Raw genomic sequence first — 21904 nt, forward strand, 5'->3', positions numbered from 1 at the left:
CCCGACTAACCTGCCTGGTCTGGGGGGGCATTCGCCCAATATAAGTATGCTGAAAGTATATGCTATTAATTCCATTTGGCCCAGTAGATTAAGAGAAGATTTTTTGTAAAAGATTACAAGGATTTCAAAAAAATTGTAAAATAAAATTACTTTAAGGGGCAATAACCCCTTAAGAGGTCAATTGACAATTTTGGTGATGTGACTTGTTTGTAGATTTTACTTTACTGAACATTCCTGCTGTTTACAGTTTATCTATATCTATTATAATATTCAAGATAATAACCAATAAATTGCTTCGCCTAGCGCAGCTGGATACGACCGCAGAGGTCCAACCCTGAACAGTTGGGGCAAAAATGGACACAATATTGGCGCTTGATACAGGTCTTTAAAACTAGATACCCTAAGGATGATTAAGGCTAAGTTTGGTTCAAATTGGCCCAGTAGTTTCAGAGGAGAAGATTTTTGTAAAAGTTAACGGATGATGACAACGGACGACGGATGCCAAGTGATGAGAAAAACTCACTTGACCCTTTTCAAAAAAGTACGAGAGGCTGTAGATAATTTAGTGATAATGGGTGCATAATGCTAATAAAGTAGATCAGTTTGTAATGGAACTTGAGGCTAATATTGCAAATTACCAATGCAGTCAATATTTCCCTTATACAATCTAGTAGCCTTCTTAAATTAGTTGATAATGAATACATGTAAATACAACATCAAATGCAGTTTTGAGTGTCCTTATTTAGCACTGGTGCATGTATTTCATCACTGGGTGTTAATTTTTTTGTTCAGCTAAATTAATCAATGAATGATTGGCTTTTTTAATTTCCCATTGAATATCCTCAACAGAGAACAATAGCTATTGTATTTATTCAATGAGACAAACTTAAATGGACAGATAAACTTTAGCTGATTCTGTGGAAAGGTTTCATTTCTTTAGCTATAAAACTGTTGGTTTTTGACTATTACCACTACAATTATATTTTCATTTCTTTTACTTTATTCAATCTGTACTCAAGTTATCCTGATCCTGGTAAAAGTTTGTGAAGTTGTTAATCTTAACACTGAGGAGGCTGTGAATTGTCTTTGAGTCAATCAATGTATTTCTGCTGTCAGTTTGGATTTACTTTAGGATGTTGAATGTGCTTTTATGTCGACATTGGAGTGTGAAATAGTTAGTATTACTTTGCTGAGTTGAAAGTTTATCAAATGTTTTTTTTCTGCACCAAAACCTTCCAGTCGATGTTTTGAAAAAAACATTCCACTTTTCTATCAATGCTGGTATTTTCCTTTAATCATCTTTGGCGTGTGCCATATATAGAAGCCATATCGAGTAATAATAATATCCTATCACTTGATTGTTCAATCAAACTATTATCACTTGTTAATCAGCCGCAGGCAAGGTCAATGTCTATGTTGCTTAATCAGTTAATATCAGTTACACAGGATACATTCAAGTTTTTATGTCTTCAAAAATAAATATTTGTAAACAGCGTAGTAAAAAATGGTGTCTGAAAATTTTTGTTCTTGAAATTTTTTATACACAGGATTTTTTTCCCTTCAACAGGAGGACTGGAGGTGACCCCTGAAAACAGGATTATTGTACTCCCGTTGGAAGGTGCATGCATATGGTGTCATAGCAACTTGGTGGACAGACTCACCAATCAGAAGGTAAGTTTACAAAGTGAACAGAGTTCCAATGTCCCCCGTGTTGCACGTCTTATCTATCCAAGGTACAACGGCAATGACAATATCTTAGAGAAAATGAAGGCTTCAGAGCAAATGCAATGCCATTTCTGTTGTAATTAATATTTCCAAGAATTGTACACATGAGAGCGCTAACAATGCAATTTTCAATATAATCAATATTTCCAAGGGGCATAACTCTTTTAAAAATAATTGATCAGCACTGATTTTCGAACTCTTCCAAGACATTGCTGATATAAACCTAAGATATAAGTTTCATTAAATTCTGTTAAGAATTGTACACATGAGAGTGCTAACAATGCAATTTTCCATATAATTAATGTTTCCCAGGGGCATAACTCTTTTAAATAAAATGCTTCGCTTGACGCGACCTGATACGACAGCAGAGGTCGAACCCTGAACAGTTGGGGTAAGTTTGGACACAATATTCAAGCTTGATACTGTCTGTGATCAAATATTTAACATAATATAGGTTTCTAACACAAAATAAATGTGGTCAAAGATCTTAAAAATTTGAAATGGGACAATTAATTTACCTAGTATGGTCTGATATCCAAAATCTAACAACATGGTTAGATTCAGCATATAAAAAAACACCAAAAATTTAATTTTAGTTGAAATCAAACAATGTTTAATTTTGGACCCTTCAAATCTTAATATGGACAATTTGAAAACAGGGCCCAAATAAAAAAACCTAAATGCACAATGAGATTCAGCATATCATAGAGCCGCAATAATACAGTTTTTGATAAATTCAAACAAAGTTGAATTTTGGACCCTTTGCACCTCAATGTAGACCAATTTGAAAATGGGGCCCAATATCCAAAATACTAATACAAGGTTAGAACCCCCAAAAATTTAAGACTTCAAATTAATCCCATTGAAATTGTTTAAAAGATTTGTATTTATTTTCAATTGAAGATTTCTTGCTATTGCGCAATACTGTGCTATTTGGCAATACTGTGCTGTTGCACAATACTTAGTTAATCTGTTATATATAATAATTTACACACCCTGTTTGGTGTGTATCTCCTGCCATATCAGTATTTGTTGCTTTTATATATAAATCAGAAATAATCTATGTAAAAATGGACAATTTTTAGAAAATAAAACCCAAAAAATTACGAAAAAAAAGAGGAAAATATTTGAAATTTTGAAAAATCTTGATAAAAAAGTATGAACCTCCCCCTCAAAAAAAAATTTGAAAAAAAAATCCCCCAAAAATAAATTTGCAAAAAATTTGAATTTCAAAAATTATGAAGAAAAATATATGAATCCAAAAAAAAAATTTGAAAAAAAAATCCCACCTCCCCAAATTTGTTTTTCGAAATTTTGAAGATTATTTTCTTTTCAGGAAAAATGTACAATTTCAGAGAAATCCATAAACTTTAACTCAAGTTATTGTCTGGAAACTAGAAAAATGCTTGTTTTTGGCCCCTAATTTCTAAACGTTTTGGGGCAATCACCCAAAAACTCAATCCCAGTCTTCCCTTTGTGGTATGGAACCTTGTAGTACAATTTCAGAGAGATCCATACACTTAAACACAAGTTATTGTCTGGAAACTAGAAAAATGCTTGTTTTTGGCCCTTTTTTGCCCCTAATTCCTGAACGTTTGGGGCAATTACCCCCAGACTCAATACTAGCCTTCCCTTTGTGATATGGAACCTTGTGGTACAATTTCAGAGAGATCCATACACTAACACAAGTTAGTCAGGAAACTACAAAAATGCTTGTTTTTGGTCCCTAATTCCTAAACAGTTGGTACCATAACCCCCAAAATCAATCCCAACCTTCTTTTTGTGGTATTGAACCTTCTGGTAAAATTTCATAGAGATCCATTCACTTAAACTAAAGTTATTGTCCTGAAACCAAATGTGTTTTCGGACGCCGACAACGACATGATAGCAATATATGAACGCAAATTTTTTGCAGTCGTATAAAAATTATTGATAGTCCAAGACATTGCTAATATAAACCTATAATATAAGTTTAATAAAAATCTGGCATGAATTGTACAAATGATAGCGCTAACATAATTGATCGACACTGATTTTCGAACTTGTCCAAGACATTGCTGATATAAACCTATGATATATATTTCATATATATTTCATAAAAATCTGGCAAGAATTGTACATGTGAGAGCGCTAACAAGACTGGATGGACACCCAGTATTTCTATGTCCCCCGCAACGCGTTGAATGGGGAACAATAAGAGCTTGGCATATCTTAGAGACAATATATTTGTTGAGTTTGGAGGATTTATATTTCAACAGACAGTCGGTATTCTAATGGGAACTAATTGTGCACCGCTACTGGCCGATTTGTTTTTGTACTCATATGAAGCAGAATTCATTCAGAACCTTCTAAAAGACAAAAAGAAAAAGCACCTTGCAAAATTCTTTAATTTTACTTTCCAATATATTGATGATGTTCTATCAGTGAATAACCCATATTTCAGCCAATACTTACATCTCATATATCCCAGTGAACTTGAAATTAAGGATACTACTGATACTAGAAGGACTGCTTCATACCTTGATCTTTTCCTCAATATTGACACAGATGGACGACTTCACACGAAAATCTATGATAAACGGGACGATTTCAACTTCCCAATTATCAATTTCCCATTTCTCAGCAGTAACATACCCTCTGCCCCTTCGTATGGTGTTTACATATCTCAATTGATACGTTATTCTCGTGCTTGTTCACACTACACGGACTTCATATACAGGAGTGTGCTCCTTACGCAGAAACTGCTCCAACAAAGTTATGAGGACATATTAAAAATAAAATGCTTCGCTGGGGCGCAGCTTGATACGACCGCAGAGGTCGAACCCTGAACAGTTGGGGCAAGTATGGACACAACATTCAAGCTTGATACAGCTCTGAATTTGGATTGTTATTAAATATTTGACACAGCATAGGTTTCTGACACAGAAAGAATGTGGTAAGAACTTGAATTTTTTTAATTTACCTATTATGGTCCAATGTCCAAAAAATCAAAATACATGGTTAGATTCAGCATATCAAAGAACCCCATATATTCAATTTTTGTTAAAATCAAACAAAAGTTTAATTTTGGACCCCAACTTGGACAAACTTGAAAACTGGGCCCATAATCAAAAATCTAAACACATGTTTAGATTCAGCATATCAAAGAACCCCAAGAATTCAATTTTTGCTAAAATCAAACTAAGTTTAATTTTGGACCCTTTGGACCTTAATGTAGACCAATTTAAAAAACGGGACTTAAAATTAAAAATCTAAATACACGGTTAAATTTGGAATATCAAAGAACCCCAATAATTCAATTTTTGATGAAATCAAACAAAGTTTAATTTTGGACCCTTTTGACCTCAATATAAACCAATTTGATAGCGGGGCCCACAAATAAAAATTCTAAATTCATGGTTAGATTCAGCATATCAAAGAACCCCATATATTCAATTTTTGTTGAAATCAAAAAAAGTTTAATTTTGGACCCCAACTTGGACCAACTTCAAAACTGGGCCCATAATCAAAAATCTAAACACATGTTTAGATTCAGCATATCAAAGAACCCCAAGAATTCAATTTTTGTTAAAATCAAACTAAGTTTAATTTTGGACCCTTTGGACCTCAATGAAGCTTTAAAAAATTGGACCCAAATTAAAAATCTAAAAACACGGTTAGATTTGGCATATCAAAGAACCCCAATAATTCAATTTTCGATGAAATCAAACAAAGTTTAATTTTGGACCCTTTTGACCTCAATATGAACCAATTTGATAGCGGGGCCTACAAATAAAAAATCTAAATACATGGTTAGATTCAGCATATCAAAGAACCTCATATATTCAATTTTTGTTGAAATCAAACAAAGTTTAATTTTGGACCCCAATTTGGACCAACTTGAAAACTGGGCCCATAATCAAAAATCTAAATACATGTTTAGATTCAGCATATCAAAGAACCCCATATATTCAATTTTTGTTGAAATCAAACAAAGTTTAAATACTGGACCCTATCTTGGACCAACTTGAAAACTGGGCCCATAATCAAAAATCTAAACACATGTTTAGATTCAGCAAATCAAAGAACCCCAAGAATTCAATTTTTGATGAAATCAAACAAAGTTTAATTTTGGACCCTTTGGACCTCAATGTAGACCAATTTAAAAAACAGGACCCAAAATTAAAAACCTAAATACACGGTTAGATTTGGAATATCAAAGAACCCCAATAATTCAATTTTAGATGAAATCAAACAAAGTTTAATTTTGGACCCTTTTGACCTCAATATGAACCAATTAGATAACGGGGTCCACAAATAAAAAATCTAAATATATGGTTAGATTCAGCATATCAAAGAACCCCATATATTCAATTTTTGTTGAAATCAAACAAAGTTTAATTTTGGACCCCAATTTGGACCAACTTGAAAACTGGGCCAAAAATCAAAAATCTAAATACATGTTTAGATTCAGCATATCAAAGAACCTCATATATTCAATTTTTGCTAAAATCAAACAAAGTTTAATTTTGGACCCTTTGGACATTAATGTAGACCAATTTGAAAACTGGACCCAAAATTAAAAATCTAAATACACTGTTAGATTCGGCATAACAAATAAATAAATGTGATCAAAGATTTTACAAATCTAATGCGCCATACTGTGCAATTAAAGATTACTTCTTGAAATTTTTCAATATTTGAAATTTGAAAAAAAAATAATATTTGAAGAATAATTCTTTTTAATTTCTGAAATCTGAAATGAGAAAAAATTGGCCCCCCACAATTTCTTTTTATCCCCCCCCCCTTTTTCCCCCAAAAAAATTCTTTCCCTCAAGATATGGTCATAATCTCAATTCAAATTTCCAATGGAGTTGGCAACCATAATTACCCATTTAAATTTACCATAGTGCTAACTTAATCTATTTTATAATAGAATTAATAAAAATATAGTGTCAAATCTTTCATATGGATTTTTTTGTAAAAAAAAAAGATGAAAACATTTGCAGATATTTTTACTGGTCTTCCTTTATAAATATGCATTTCTTTAAACATAATTTAAAAGCAGTGTAAGGGAAGTAACCAAAACGTTGTATTTGGATTACCTCCCTTACACTGTTTTAGATTATCTTTATTGTTCATTAACCATTACTTTATACATAATTTAAAAGCAGTGTAAGGGAGATAATTTCAATGATGTATTTGATTTATCTCCCTTACACTGCTTTAAATTATGTTTTGTACTAAAGTATTTGTCCATTAACCAGGACAACCTTGTTTTTCCCCCTTTTTTGCCCCTAATTCCTAAACGGTTTGAGCCATAACCCCCCAAAGCAAATCCTAACCATCCCTTTGTGGTATGGAAATTTGTAGTATAATTTCAGAGAGATCCATACACCGTTCCACAGTTATTGTCTGGAAACTAGAAAATGCTCATTTTTGGCCCCTTTTTGGCCCCTTATTCCTTAACTGTTGGTACCATAACCCCCAAAATCAGTCCCAACCTTCCTTTTGTGGTATTTAACCTTATGGTCAAATTTCAAAAAGATCCATTCACTTAAACTAAAGTTAGAGTGCGAAAACCAATATGTATTCAGACGACGACGCCAACGTCATAACAATATACGACCACAAAATTTTTTTGCGGTCGTATAATGACACTCCGTAAATTTTACGGACACCATCACCAATTGGTTGATCAATACGATGTGTCTTTGTCCAAACTAACTAAGGACATTTTTACCGTGTGTTAGATTGTGGTTTGTCATTACGTCGTCTGATCTTTTAATTACCGAATGTGACTTATTCCCCGATTGTGACTGTTTTGCTGAGTGTGAAACAGCATTGCTATAAGACGTGTCACAGTACCTTTCTATCCCAAATTCATGTATTTAATTTTGATGTTATATTTGTTGTACTCGTCGGATTTGGTCAAATGTCTTAAAGTTTTTTCTGTTATATTCGTGTGTTATGGTAAAGATAATTAATCACCCCCTTCATTTATTAGATTTTAGTTTGGTTCAACGAAATTTATACAATATATTTGGTTTACAGTTTGATTCAGAAGAAACACCGACATAGCTAGATAATACAATTAATTATCTATTTACTACCATTTGATATTAATAAGTATTGTAATTTTCATTGTTATTAATAAATGTAATGTCAGTATTACAAATCTAATCTTTAATCAATCCTAATCCTATCTTATTTTTGGGAAATATTTTTACAAATTCAAATGTGACGTCACTCTGTGTGTTTTTTAAGAATTTCAAATGTGAAGTCACTTTGTGCGTTGAGGCGTTGGCCAACTCGGCTGTGTATTTTTTTATGTGTTGGATTAAGTTGTTTTATGTAATGTATCCATTTTTATTCTGTAGTTAGTCCCCACTTTGGTTTTATCATGTATATCTATTATATAGTCATTTTATAAAATTTACCGTTTGCAAAATTATAAATTATTTCAAATAATAAGGATGTTCTTGTCCCAGGCAGAAAACCCTGGCCGTGTTAGGCACTACTTTTTGGAAGTTTTGGTCCTCGGTGCTCTTCAGCTTTGTACTTGTTTTGGCTTTCAAACTTTTTTCATCTGAGCGTCACTGGTTGGTCTTGTGTGGACGAGACGCACGTCTGACGTTTTGAATTTTAAGCCTAGTACCTTTTGTTAGCTATTATTCGTGTGTTTCTTTGTCCTATATGTTCTCCCATTTATTTGAATTGTGGTCCTGTCATGTGATGTTGTCGTTTTGGTGTTGTGTTTGACGTTGCCATAAAAGCAGGAGGTTTGGCATGCCACAAAACCAGGTTCAACCCACCATTTTTTTCTTAAAATGTCCTGTACCAAGTCAGGAAAATGGCCATTGTTATATTATAGTTCATTTCTGTGTGTGTTACATTTTAATGTTGTGTTTTTGTTGTGTTGTTGTTCTCTTCTTATATTTGATGCGTTTCCCTCAGTTTTAGTTTGTAACCCGGATTTGCTTTTATCTCTATCGATTTATGAGTTTTCGAACAGCGGTATACTACTGTTGCCTTTATTTTTGTTGTAGACTTGTATGTTGACCTCTAGATGAAGTTTGGTTACTTGTGTCATTGGGTTGCTGTCTAATTGATATATACCCTACATCTCTTTTTATTCATCATAAACATACAGTGACTTCATCACATACCTCTTCAAGTCAGTCTCATGTCTAAATCGGCAGCCTTTCCTTGTACATGCCCTACCATAACGGCACATAACAGGCATCTGTGATGACATCATTGAGTATGACTGAGACGATCCCTCTTCCTCTCTCTTCTGTTTAATCAACTGTACATATATACCATAATGAAATGTTATTATACAGTTATTTACTTGGTTTGAGGACAACATTTGTTTTATTGAACAGAAATTTCGTTAACTAAAGCCTGACATTGAAGATAACAGTTAAGAGTCAAACAAATAGTTGCTTTTCAGTTAGAATTATTGTGATTAAAATGCAAATACTTTGCATAGTTTATCTTAATAAAATATAATATTCTTAACCACAGTTTCCTCCAAACCTTTTCTGCAATGAACTGTTTTATCACATATTTGTTAAGAAACATAGGGTTTTGCATATGCAATACCTGCAGATTTGCCCTTGTCATATTCCTGACCAGGGCAAATAACCGGTTATTGTGCCCTGTTATGACGTCATAAACATTCCTAATAACAATGAAGGATGGGGAACGTCAATTAAAAAGACAGCGGTATTTGTTAAAGAAATAAAGAAAAATCTGACATTGACATTTTAATATTCAAGGACTGTAGTTTTGAAAATAACTTCGTTATAATAAAGTTATTTCAATGGAGGATAAAAAATGTATGATCTTGCTAGACAGAACAATAAAATTCGTCGTACTTTTTTTAAGCATTTGTATAATATGTGATAAATAGATTATAACACGTGTTCTTTTCCATTTGGGCCCTGGTTTCATCCAGGTCCATTTTTATAGATATTGAAAAAAAAGTAAAGGGAATTCTGACAGAAAAGTCTTGTGTTCATCACTGCTAACATATTCAATATTTAGTTGACCTTTTACTTAAAGTGATTTAAGTCACAATGAGAGTGATCTTTATGTTAACAGTAACTAAAGGAAAGTGATGCCAGCCATCACAGAGGGCCCTGCTGCATGTAAATTATGATCAAAGTCCCATAACTCCTATAAAGATGGTCGAATCAAAAAATGACAGTACAATATTTTCAACTACACATCAAGGCAAACAATCCTAAGTATGAGATTTTTCTGTCAAACAGTCTCAAAAGAGTTGAGTTCACAAGGGTCATTGTGGTACAATAGTCCAAAAAAAAGGTTAAAGTCCCATAACTCAAGTAATAAACTGCTTTGCTGAGCGCAGCTGGATATGCCCGCAGAGGTCCAACCCTGAACAGTTGGGGCAAAAATGGACACAATATTCAAGCTTGATACAGGTCTGAATTTGGATTGTAATTTAATATTTGATATATTATAGGTTTCTGAATAAATGTAGTCAAAGAACTTGAAATTAGTTATATGAAAGATTTCTTGCTGTTGTGCAATACACTGTGCTGTTGCGCAATACTTAGTAAATCTGTTGTCAGACTATAAACAAATAAAATCTTATAACTCGGAAACATAAATCGAAAATTTATAAAAATCATAAGGGAGCTTATAAAAATAGATATAATCAATTTACCAAAGTTTCATAAAAAATTATGAAAGCGTTTTTGAGTTATTGTCCGAAAACTGGAAAATCCCCCTTTTTGTAATGAATAAAACCCCATAAATCGGAAACATATAGTCTGAAATTTATAAAAATCAAAAGGGAGCTCATGTAAATAGAAATAAACAATTCACCAAAGTTTCTTGCAAATTGGTGAAATTGTTTTTAAGTTATTGTCTGAAAACTGGAACATCCCCCCTTTTTTAATGAATAAAACCCCAAAACTCGGTAATGGTAAATCAGAAATTTATAAAAAACGAAAGAGAGCTCACGTCAATAGATATGAACAATTCACAAAAGTTTCATGCAAATTGGTGAAATTATTTTGAGTTATTGTCCGAAAACTGGAAAATGCCCCCTTTTTTAATGAATAAAACCCCAAAACCTGGATATGGTAAATCTGAAATTTATAAAAAACGAAAGGGAGCTCACGTCAATAGATATAAACAATTCACCAAAGCTTCATGCATATTGGTTAAAGCATTTTTGAATTAATGTTCGACATGTTGACGACGGACATACAGTATACCATAATACGTCCCGTAAACGGGCATATAAAAATGATCGAATTAAAATGAAGGTACAATATGGCCAACTACACATAGCAAACAGTCAGTCCTATCAAGTATGAGACTTTGAGTCAAAATGTGTCCGAGTTGTATTCACAAGGGTCATTGTGGTCTCATTACTCTTGTAATAAACAGCTGACACATAGATATGTCTGGCCTGTATGCTATTTTGAAAATATAATGCAAAGTATGAAATTAAAATTGCGATACTTTAATTAAGAGCTGTCCACAAAGCGGGCCTAATAGCCCTGTACATGCATTTTAGTTGCTGCTTTGAAATTCAGTATTGAGATTTCTTGTTTTTCAGGAATTCATTTTATATAATTATTGCCTCTATGTTAGGCTGACACAGGGATACTGATAAGTCTATCATAAAGAATTATACTGATCCAGGAACAAAGTCTGAAGTTTGTACTAGGTTCTAGGTACTGACGTTGTTTATCATCTTAATTACCGTTCCTACTCGCTTATTAGTCGGAAAATTGGGAGTAAAATTCATAATCCAGAGAGGGGGACCGACTAATAGACGAGATCTAGCGACCAGAGGAAAAATCCAAGCTTGAAAAAAGTGGTCAGGAGTGAATTTCCTGGTCAAAACTACGTTTTTGATTGCCAAACCTACATAAATCAATAAATAAAAAGTTTTTGTTTAAAATAAATGACTACAATACTGTCTTTGTGTTTTATTTGTTCTTTGGTAAACATTTTCTGCAAATTCGTGTTGAAATTCTACTGTTTCCGGTTTGTGTATTGATTTTCATGGTCACATGGTTTTCCTATAAACCCAAAAGAAGAGCCAAGAACCAAAAATGAAAAGGAGATAATAATGTACCAAATATGTGAAAGGATGTTTTCAGCGGAGTTATTGTGTCATTATTGTGATATCATGATATCAATTCAATGCTTATAAATCATATAATAATCAAAAAATAATTTTAAGATTCATTCCCAAAATCAAAATATTATTCATTAAAGTGTCTCAGTAAACAAATTACAAAATTGATTGACAAGTCAATATAATCCATTGATAACCCCAATTAAGAGACAAAGAGTTGTATTTACTAAAGGTGTGAAAACTATTAGTGATAGGTAAACAGATGACACTAATGAGTTAGAGTTAGTTATTTTAATATATTGATTAGCTTCACTTAATTTTTTTAATCCTTTAATCATCACAATATAATAAGAATTATGAAGTGTACATGCTCATTTAACACCGAGTTATGTATGCTGTGAAAAATATTTTCATCAAGTGTTGATTGACTTTAAATTTTTCAGGTTCATATTGGTTTATATTCGCTTTTCTCAAACAATAGGTTGTTAGTCATACCCTACAAAATCATTGATGCGTTACGTAAACAACACATGGCTAATCTAACATTTGAACAGTGAACAAAACAAGAGAAATGAATACATCTTTATTATTAACAGCAATATAAATTATCATGATGAGCATCAACTAAATTCAAACCAAACAAACATTAATGCAGAAATGAATATTATTCCTGGATTTGCATAGGTTTTACCGGCGTTCAGTTACTGTCAGCTGAAAAAAAAAACCCCAAATTTTGTCTGACTTATACGAGGGTCAAGACTAAATCCTTAGAATTTGGAGCTGAAAAGGGCCCCCGACTTATAGTAGGATCGACTATTAGGCGAGTATCTACGGTACCTGTTATAGTGGGTTTTTTTATTTGTCTTTGTATATTTCAAACCTTTACTGTTTAGTCCATTTTTGGTAATATACTTTTGGCGTTGCTCAGTATTTATACATCCCACCATTGTGTTATTGTGTTATTTTTGTATTCTTGTCTTTCATTTTTGCTTATGTACTTTGTCTATAGAGTGTCTATATGCCATTTTGATTTCTTTGATGAAATAGTCATTTGTTTTTATAGTGATTAAGATTACAACACAATGTTGACTGCTACACCCCAATTTTGACATTTTTACCTATTATGTCTGTTTGTTTTGCTCACACATTGTTGTCAATATAATGTAATTTTATGCGATTGTCATACAAGTGAGAGGTTTAGCTAGCTATAAAACCAGGTTTAATCCACCATTTTCTACATAAGGAAATGCTGGTACCAAGTCAGGAATATGACAGTTGTTTTCCATTCATTTGATGTGTTTGAGCTTTTGGTTTTGCTATTTCATAAAGGACTTTTCGTTTTGAATTTTCCTTGGAGTTTGGTATTTTTTTTATTTTTACTTTTTTTTTGTATATTGTAAATTCAAAAATTAAAGGCCAAGGTCAGTAAGATGCTTCTACATACAAAGTGTTGTCAATCTAAAGTGCTACAGTATAAAAGTTATGCACCAATCACAAATCAGACAATCTTTTACTATCATAGGGGTCAAAGGTCAAATCCAAGGTCAGAGTGACCTGATTTTGAAATTTAACACACCCGAGTTTTACAGTTCAAAAGATATGCGTGGAACACAAATTGGACAAGGTTTTACTATCAAAGCGGTCAAAGGTAATAGTCCAGGTCAGAGTGACCAGACTTCTGTATATGACACACCCCAGCCCATTATGCAACTGCATATCAAGTTTGATGAACAAAAGTTTTACAGTTCAAAAGCAACTTCCCGGACACAGTTTTACTATCATAGGGGTCAAAGGTCAAAGTGATCTGACCCCCCCCCCCCTCCTCCACAGTACATGATGCAACTGCATACCAAGTTTAGTTAACCTAGAGATAAATTAGACAAGGTTTTACTATCATAGGGGTCAAAGATAAAAACACCCTCAGCCCATGATGCAACTGCATACCAAGTTTGGTTAACTGAGTTTTAGGGTTCAATTGATATGTCCCCAGACACGATTTTACTGTCATAGGGGTCAAAGGTCAAAGTCAAAGCCAGCGTGACTTAGCTTTTGATATGACACACCCCAGCCCATGATGCAACTGCATACCAAGTTTGATAAACCTTATTTTTACGGTTCAAAAGATTTGAATGTGCCGGACACAAAGCAGCACGGACTGACAGACAGATAGATGGACGGACAAACAGTTGGACATGGTAATTCCTATATACTCCCCCTTTGTTTGCAGGGGGGTATAACAAGTAACCTATGCAAATATTCAAGGTCAATGAACCATGACTGAATGTGCAGGGCAAACTAATCTCCCTCAAATGAGATATGCCTATATATGCTAATACAACTGCATACCAAATATCATTGACCTATTTTCAGTGGTTTCTCTTAAACTAGCCAAATCACAAACTTTAAATATCAAATATCATTGACTTACCATAAGCAGTTCAACTTAAACTGACCTAATCACAAAATTTTACATGTAAAATATGCAAAAGCTTCAAAGTAAATGTTCCATGACTGAGGGGACTGGGCATAATAATCTCCATGGATATGAGATGTGCAAATGCTAAAACAACTGCATAACAAATATCATTGACTTACCATTAGCTGTTCCCCCATAAAACTGACATAATCACAAATTTTGAAATGTAAACTAGACAAAAAGTTTTTAAAGTCAATTGATCATGACTGGGGTTTGTGGCCAAACAATCTCAACAGAAATGCAATGTGCCAATGCCTATACAACTGCAAACCAAATATCATCAACTTTCAATTAGTGGTTCCCCTTATATTGACCATCACAACACGTTGTCGAAGCAACCACTGCCGGCTACAGCATACTTAGGTCTTGCCTCCATAACATGGTTGAGACAAAAATAGTCAAATCAAAATGGCAGTATAATATGGTCTTAACGCATTATGGCAAACAATCCTTCAAATAGTCTCAGAAGAACTCCATTCAAAAGGGGGGTGGACAATACTTGTAGGCCTTCTGCCGATTTTCAGTAAAGCATACTTTTAATCCTACGTATATATATACTAGACTTTAATTCCACTTCATTGTTATTTTGAAAATCTGTATTGTAAAGAGTAATCGGTAAGATGAGACATAATAATTTTTTGAATTGCTCAAGAAATGTCCAAATTTAATTTTTTGAATTATTTCTTCTTAAATGGAAGATGTTTTTCTATGCATGCTACAAAGCTTTCTTTAAATGAATATCTAAAATATTTGGTGAAATATATTCTCTTGAAAATTTAAAGGGAGACAAGATCAATATTTCAAAAGATCAATGATTTTAGATTATCTCTATTGGAAACTTATTAACAACATATTGTAATTTACAATTTCGGGATTTTTTTGTTTATAATTTCATACAAAATTTCCTATTGCAAAAATTGACATGGTTTTCATATTTCTTCTAGTAGTTCTACAAGATTAATTAAGTTGATCTAAGATGGCTAAGTTACATTGCAGGTAGGAGAAATTGATTATGGGAAGGGCCTAAAATATTCGGGTTACGATCAATTAGCGATGTCAAAGAATACAAATTGCAGTACGTCACAAATTTCAGTGATTAGAAAACAGTGGATCCTTTATTAATACAATGACTTTGTGTTAGGAAATTTTTTAATCACAAACCTCCACAAATGATTTCTAAAGCGCAAAAAATCATTGCACACATTGGTGTGAAAAACATGACTGGTGTAAAGAAATCATGTTTACCCAATTACAACCTTGAGCAATGTATTACACTGTTTCATATAAAATTTTATTACAAAACGTTCGCCAACATATAACTAGATTTAATTTCCAAATTACACTTATATGTTGACAAAAATACGCTCCGCCTGGAGTAGCTGGATACGACTGCAGAGGTCGAACTCTGAACAGTTGGGGCAAGTATGGACACAATATTCAAGCTTGATACAGCTCTGAATTTTGATAGTGATTAAATATTTGACACATTATAGATTTCTGACACAGAATAAATGTGGTCAGATAACTTAAAAATTTGAAATGGGACATTTAATCTACTTAATGATCCAATATCCAAGGTTAGATTCAGCATATAAATAAAAACCATGAATTTGAAGTTTAATTTTGGACCCTTTGGACCTTAATATGGACTAATTTGAAAACAGGGCCCAAAATTAAAAATCTGAATGCACAGTTAGATTCAGCATATCAAAGAACCACAAGAATTCAGTTTTTGATGAATACAAACAAAGTCTAATTTTGGACCACTTGGACCTCAATGTAGACCTATTTCAAAATGTCCAAATATCCAATATAGTAATACATGGTATCAACCTCAAACAATTCAAGACTTTAAATTGATTCTCATTGAAATTGGTTAAAAGATTCATATTTATTTTCTATTGAAGATTTCTTGCTGTTGTGCAATACTTTGCTGTTGCGCAATACTTAGTAAATCTGTTTACAAACTAAATATAAAAATTTACACACCCTGTTTGGTGTGTATCTCCTGCCATATCAGTATTTGTTGTTTCTTTATATAGATCAGAAATAATTTATGTTAGAACCAGCTTAGCCAGTATTAGAAAAGTCTTGTTTTTGGCCCCCATTTGGCCTCTAGTTTCCTAACGATTAAAGCCACAACACACAAAATCGACCCCAACCTTCTGTGTGTGGTAAGGCACCTTGTGGTACATTTTCATAGAGATCCATTGACTAATACTAAAGTATTTGTCTGGAAACCAGAAAAACCAAATTTTTTGCCGTCGTATAAATATCCAAAACCCTCTAACCCAGCCTCTCAATAAAGTCATGAAACAACTTCTTCTTTTGGTTCAGTTCATATTTTAGGCAGTTGGTGTATCTTGCACAAGAATCTTCAAAGCATCAATCCTAGTATTTAACACATATATTTTTGGTTTTCATCTATGTTCCATCTCTGTACTCAATATACTTGTTTTCAATTCCAATGTGTGTTGTGATTCTTACACTTTGGATATCATTCATGGGGGTTTATCAATCTGATGTGGATGGTTATCACTTTAATTTAGCTAAAAGGGCCTATGGTGTTCCTGAAACACTGCTTCATTTTACTGGCACTACAAAAATAGCTCAGAGAGCGAAAGAACTTTGATGCAAGTAATCTAGAAGACAAAATTCTTCCACATTTTGTTACTGATTGAAAATTGGTTTTTAAAGCAAATTAGTGGTTGCTAATCAGGAATATTATTTAGAAATTTGGAAATAGTTGAAAAAGTATGCAGAATTCTATTTATATACAACCTATTTTTTTTTTATTACCATAACATATGAAAAACACATTTTAAAATGGTTTCAGAGGAAATAAAAATTAAGACTATTGCATGGCAATACATAGTCCCCTATCGGTTAAAAATTCATTGTACTGGAACAAAATGCTAACTTGATCTATTACTTGTCATGATGTAAACTATATAACAAATATCAAATCAATATCTTCAAGCATGACGAAAAAAGTGTGGAACACTGATTATTAGAATGAATTTTCTAAGTCTGAGGACCATAATGCTGCAAAAAATTCAACCAAACCAAACAAATTGCAAAATTGATCTGTATCTTGTCATGGTAAAACTATATACCAAATATCAAATCATTATATTCAAGCATAATGAAAAAGAAAACGGAAAACTGATTATTTGAGTGAATTTTCTAAGTCCTAGGACCATAACGCTGCAAAAAAATTATCTGAACCAAACAAAATTTGAACTTGATCTTTAACTTGTCATGGTAAAACTATATACCAAATATCAAATCAATATCTTCAAGCATGACAAAAAAAGTGTGGAACACTGATTATTAGCATGAATTTTCTAAGTCTGAGGACCATAATGCTGTAAAAAATTCAACCAAACCAAACAAAATGCGAAATTGATCTGTATTTTGTCATGGTAAAACTTTATACCAAATATCAAATCAATATATTCAAGCATAATGAAAAAGAAAACAGAAAACCGATTATTTGAGTGAATTTTCTAAGTCCTAGGACCATAAAGCTGCAAAAAAATTATCTGAACCAAACAAAATTTGAACTTGATCTTTAACTTGTCATGGTAAAACTATATACCAAATATCAAATCAATATCTTCAAGCATGACAAAAAAAAGTGCGGAAAACTGATTACTTGCATGAATTTTCAAAGTCCAAGGACCTTAACTCTGCACAAATCATCAGACCTGAACAAAATTCAAACTAGATCTGTAACTGGTCATGATAAAACTATATACCAAATATCAAATCAATATCGTAAAGCACGAAGAAAAAAAGTCTGGAAAACTGATTTGCCAGACTGACAGATGGACAGACAGATTGCAAACCTAAAGTCCCCTTGAACTTAGTCGGTAAGGGACTAAAAATTAAATCCTCCAACCAGCCCTAAATTTTTCTATAAGTTGGATGAAAATCTACTTATTAATTTTAGTTGGCTCTATACCATGTTTTAATTCAAACTGATGTCTGATTCTTATGAATATAGAAGACATTTTAAAAGAATAATAGTATGAAAGCTTAGTTTGGACATTTTTATAGCAATTCAAAAAGTACTACAATTCACCTTTCTAATGACTCTTTAAAATTTATATATATATAACATACATATATAGATTTTCAACAACATTTTCATAATAGCAATTTAGTAGAATCAAAGTCTTTCAGAATTGTATGTATGATTTATTTTATCACCTTGCACTTTGATGACTTGACTGTGATTTTCTACAGCAGTTGGATAAAATTTCTGACCAGTTGAACAGTTTGGTTTGATAAAACAAATCACAATTGGGTCAGAATTTTAATGAACTGCAATAGGGGGAGAGCAACACTTACAGTAAAGTCACAGTATAAATTGAAGCTATATCTCACCATTTGTTGAATTTTCCAGAATTCCAAATCTCTGATGTTCTCCATACCACAGTTTAATGCCAGAATGTCAGGAATATTTCTGATTACTTTAGACTGCATCTAAATTAAAAAATATGTCAAATTTTACTTTGATTTGAATCAGTTGATATGTACTATAATCCTGTGAGCAAGGCTCATAAATTCATGCCTTCAATTGCTCCTCTTTCATTTTCTTTTCAAACATCAAATATTCAACTTTTCGAGGAATAAATCATAAACTAAATTACAAATCAGCTTTTTAAGCCTTAAATAAGAAAGCACATACACAATGATTTTGTATTTGATCATTACCGTTAGAAAATACAGGTACAAGAACTGTTCACCAGGGACTTTCTATCCTAACAGGACTCCTCTCTATTGATTTTAATTAAATAAGTACGCCTCCCATGTAAAGCTACCACCCAAAAATAATCTAAGTTTCGTATCTCTGATATACGATGGTAGTAGTTATTTGCGTATTTCAAAGTACATTGTAATTTAATATTTTTCAATATAAAATCTGATTAATAGCCATTTACCATGACAAAATATATAAAATTTTAAAAGAATGTTAAATTATTAAACTGAGACATATCGTTTTGAAGAACACTCCAGTCGTGCAAAAGGGGTTACATATTGAACAAGATGGCGGCCACTCGAAATTTCTTACAAAATACCTCAAAGTTCAAAGGGTTATATTTTAAAAACTATCCGAGAAATCTTTTCAAAAACAGCTTTTTGCAATGACAAAATGTATAAAATTTCATAAAAATTTTACTTCATTAAACTTGAATGTTTAGTTATGAAGAACACTTCGTAAATGTGAAATGATTTGCTATGAAGTCATGTGACATCAGCGAGGGCACAGTTCTGTCTGCAAATTTGTATAGAAATTGTTATAAGTGACCAGTCCCGTTAGTATAGACTGTCCCTGTGTTCACACATAACTTGACAGGGACAGACCTGTCCCAATATACACCCAAAAATGTTTTGCATCATTCAAAATCAATTTTCATAATCTATAAAAAAAAAAACATATTTCAATAGATAATACTACTTACATGTGGTTGGTACTTTTCACAAGAATTACACCATGCCTGTGTATTTTGTTCTAATGACAGACTGTGTTTTACAACCTCTGCAAATGTGAACCTTACAGGGGGCTTATTATGTCCTGTTATATAAACATACAGAGTAATTAAGAGTATTTCCATATCAATAATCACTCAACAAACATATCAAAGGTATGTGGCACTACAGAATACAGTTAATCTGCACAACACCAGTAGTAGCCTGAAAACCTCTGCAGTTTTTTTTAATAATTTTTTGATATTTATTTTGTATTCTGTATATTTTGTTACATCTATTGCATATGAATCATTTATATGGTAACGGAAAAATGTTTCTGCATTTTTTTCTGCAATAATTTACTCAATTTCAAGTAAGCATTTATACCTGTTTGTCCCTTTGGGTACTTATCAAGGATCTGGAAATTTTTTTACACACTTTCTGTCAATTTGATTCGAGATGACTTGAAAGTTCTGGTCCTTTTTTCAAACCATTGACTTCAAACAAGCATTTTAATTAGTTGAATAGAAGTCATCTTAAAGTACTAATAATGATATCTCTCGGACTACCAAGAACATGCCAAGGCACCACGAAAACTCAATTTCCTTTCTTTGTCAAATTGATTTTTTTTACAACTTTTAAGAACTTTTATCAAAAAACCATTGTAGAAAAACATTACTTCATACATTAAGTTCTTTTTTTTATAACTAGAAATGAAGACCCCTTATCATTATTTAAATTAGTTTTCAAGTTGTGACCATTTGAAATTGTTTTTTTACAATTTTCCTATATACTTCTATAGTAAACCCCTATGTTCTATTCTTAGCCATGGTGGCCATCTTAGTTAATCGGCGGGGTCATCAGATACATTTTTTAAACTAGATACCGTAAGAATGATTTAGGCCAAGGCCCAGTAGTTTAAGAGAAGATTTTTGTAAAAGATTACAAAAATTTAAGAAAAATAGTGAAAAACTGACTTTAAAGGGCAATAACTCCTTATAGGGTCAATTGACAATTTGGTCATGTTTACTTATTTGTAGACCTTACTTTGCTGAACAATTTTGCTGTTTAAAGTTTATCTTGATATGATATGAACAGTTGGGGCAAAAATGGACACATTAATATTCGCGCATGATACAGGTCTGAATTTGGATTGTAAATAAATATGTGACACATAATAGGTTTCTGACACCAAATAACTGTAGTCAAAGAACTTAGAATTGGTTATATGATTTGAATTTATATTCAATTTTTTGCTTTTGTGCAATACACTATGCTGTTGCGAATTGACCCCCCCCCCCCCTTCAGAAAAAAAAAAAAATTATACCCCCCTTTTTTTTTTGCTTTTGTGAAATACACTATGCCGTTGCATATTGCCCCCCCCCCCCCCCCCCCCTCTTTTTTTGCAAAAAAAAAAAAAAAAAATATTTGAAGAAATATTCTTTTTAATTTCTGAAATCTGAAATGAAAAAAAAAATTGTCTACAATTTCTTTTTTACCCCACTGCCCCCCCTTAATTTTTTTTTCACCTCCCCCCCCCCATTTTTTCAAAAGAAAAATTCTTTCCCTCAAGATATGGTCATAATCATTGCTAAAATTAATATTCCTGTAATAGTAACTTCTAAGAATAAATTGACAGCTAATCACCTCAAGACAATACAAAATTTCTATATACATAATTTAAAAGCAGTGTAAGGGAGGTAATCCAAACATACACAACATTATACTTTAAATGTGTTTGGATTACCTCCCTTACACTGCTTTTAAATTATCCATTAACCAGGAAATCTTTGTTTTTCCCCCTTTTTTGCCCCTAATTCCTAAACGGTTTGAGCCATAGCCCCCCACAGTCAATCCTAACCATCCCTTTGTGGTATGGAAACTTGTGGTATAATTTCAGAGAGATTCATACACCGTTCCACAAGTTATAGTTTGAAAACTAGAAAAATGCTTATTTGGGCCCTTTTTTGGCCCCTAATTCCTAAACTGTTTGGACCATAACCCCCAAAATCAATCCTAACCTTCCTTTTGTGGTTATAAACCTTGTGTTTAAATTTCATAGATTTCTATTTACTAAAACTGAAGTTATTGTCCGGAAACCAAATGTCTTCGGACGA

General features: G+C 32.5%; 1 protein-coding gene and 1 long non-coding RNA gene across 2 annotated transcripts in view; one reads left to right on the top strand and one right to left on the bottom strand.

The window, feature by feature from the left end:
- LOC127727935 (PAN2-PAN3 deadenylation complex catalytic subunit PAN2-like) overlaps positions 1–21904 on the bottom strand; it is a 399078-nt gene that overhangs the window by 110101 nt on the left and 267073 nt on the right. Inside the window, exons 17-19 of the mRNA XM_052235095.1 lie at positions 19781–19893; positions 18702–18800; positions 8874–9013 (exon numbers count right to left, since the gene is read on the bottom strand). Coding sequence (XP_052091055.1) covers positions 8874–9013; positions 18702–18800; positions 19781–19893 — 352 coding nt within the window. The remainder of the gene's footprint in view (positions 1–8873; positions 9014–18701; positions 18801–19780; positions 19894–21904) is intronic.
- LOC127727947 (uncharacterized) overlaps positions 1–21904 on the top strand; it is a 150053-nt gene that overhangs the window by 46280 nt on the left and 81869 nt on the right. The gene's annotated exons all lie outside the window — the stretch shown is intronic.

The sequence above is a fragment of the Mytilus californianus genome, unplaced genomic scaffold, assembly GCF_021869535.1.
Source record: "Mytilus californianus isolate M0D057914Y unplaced genomic scaffold, xbMytCali1.0.p SCAF_2, whole genome shotgun sequence".
In the NCBI taxonomy this organism is placed as follows: domain Eukaryota; kingdom Metazoa; phylum Mollusca; class Bivalvia; order Mytilida; family Mytilidae; genus Mytilus; species Mytilus californianus.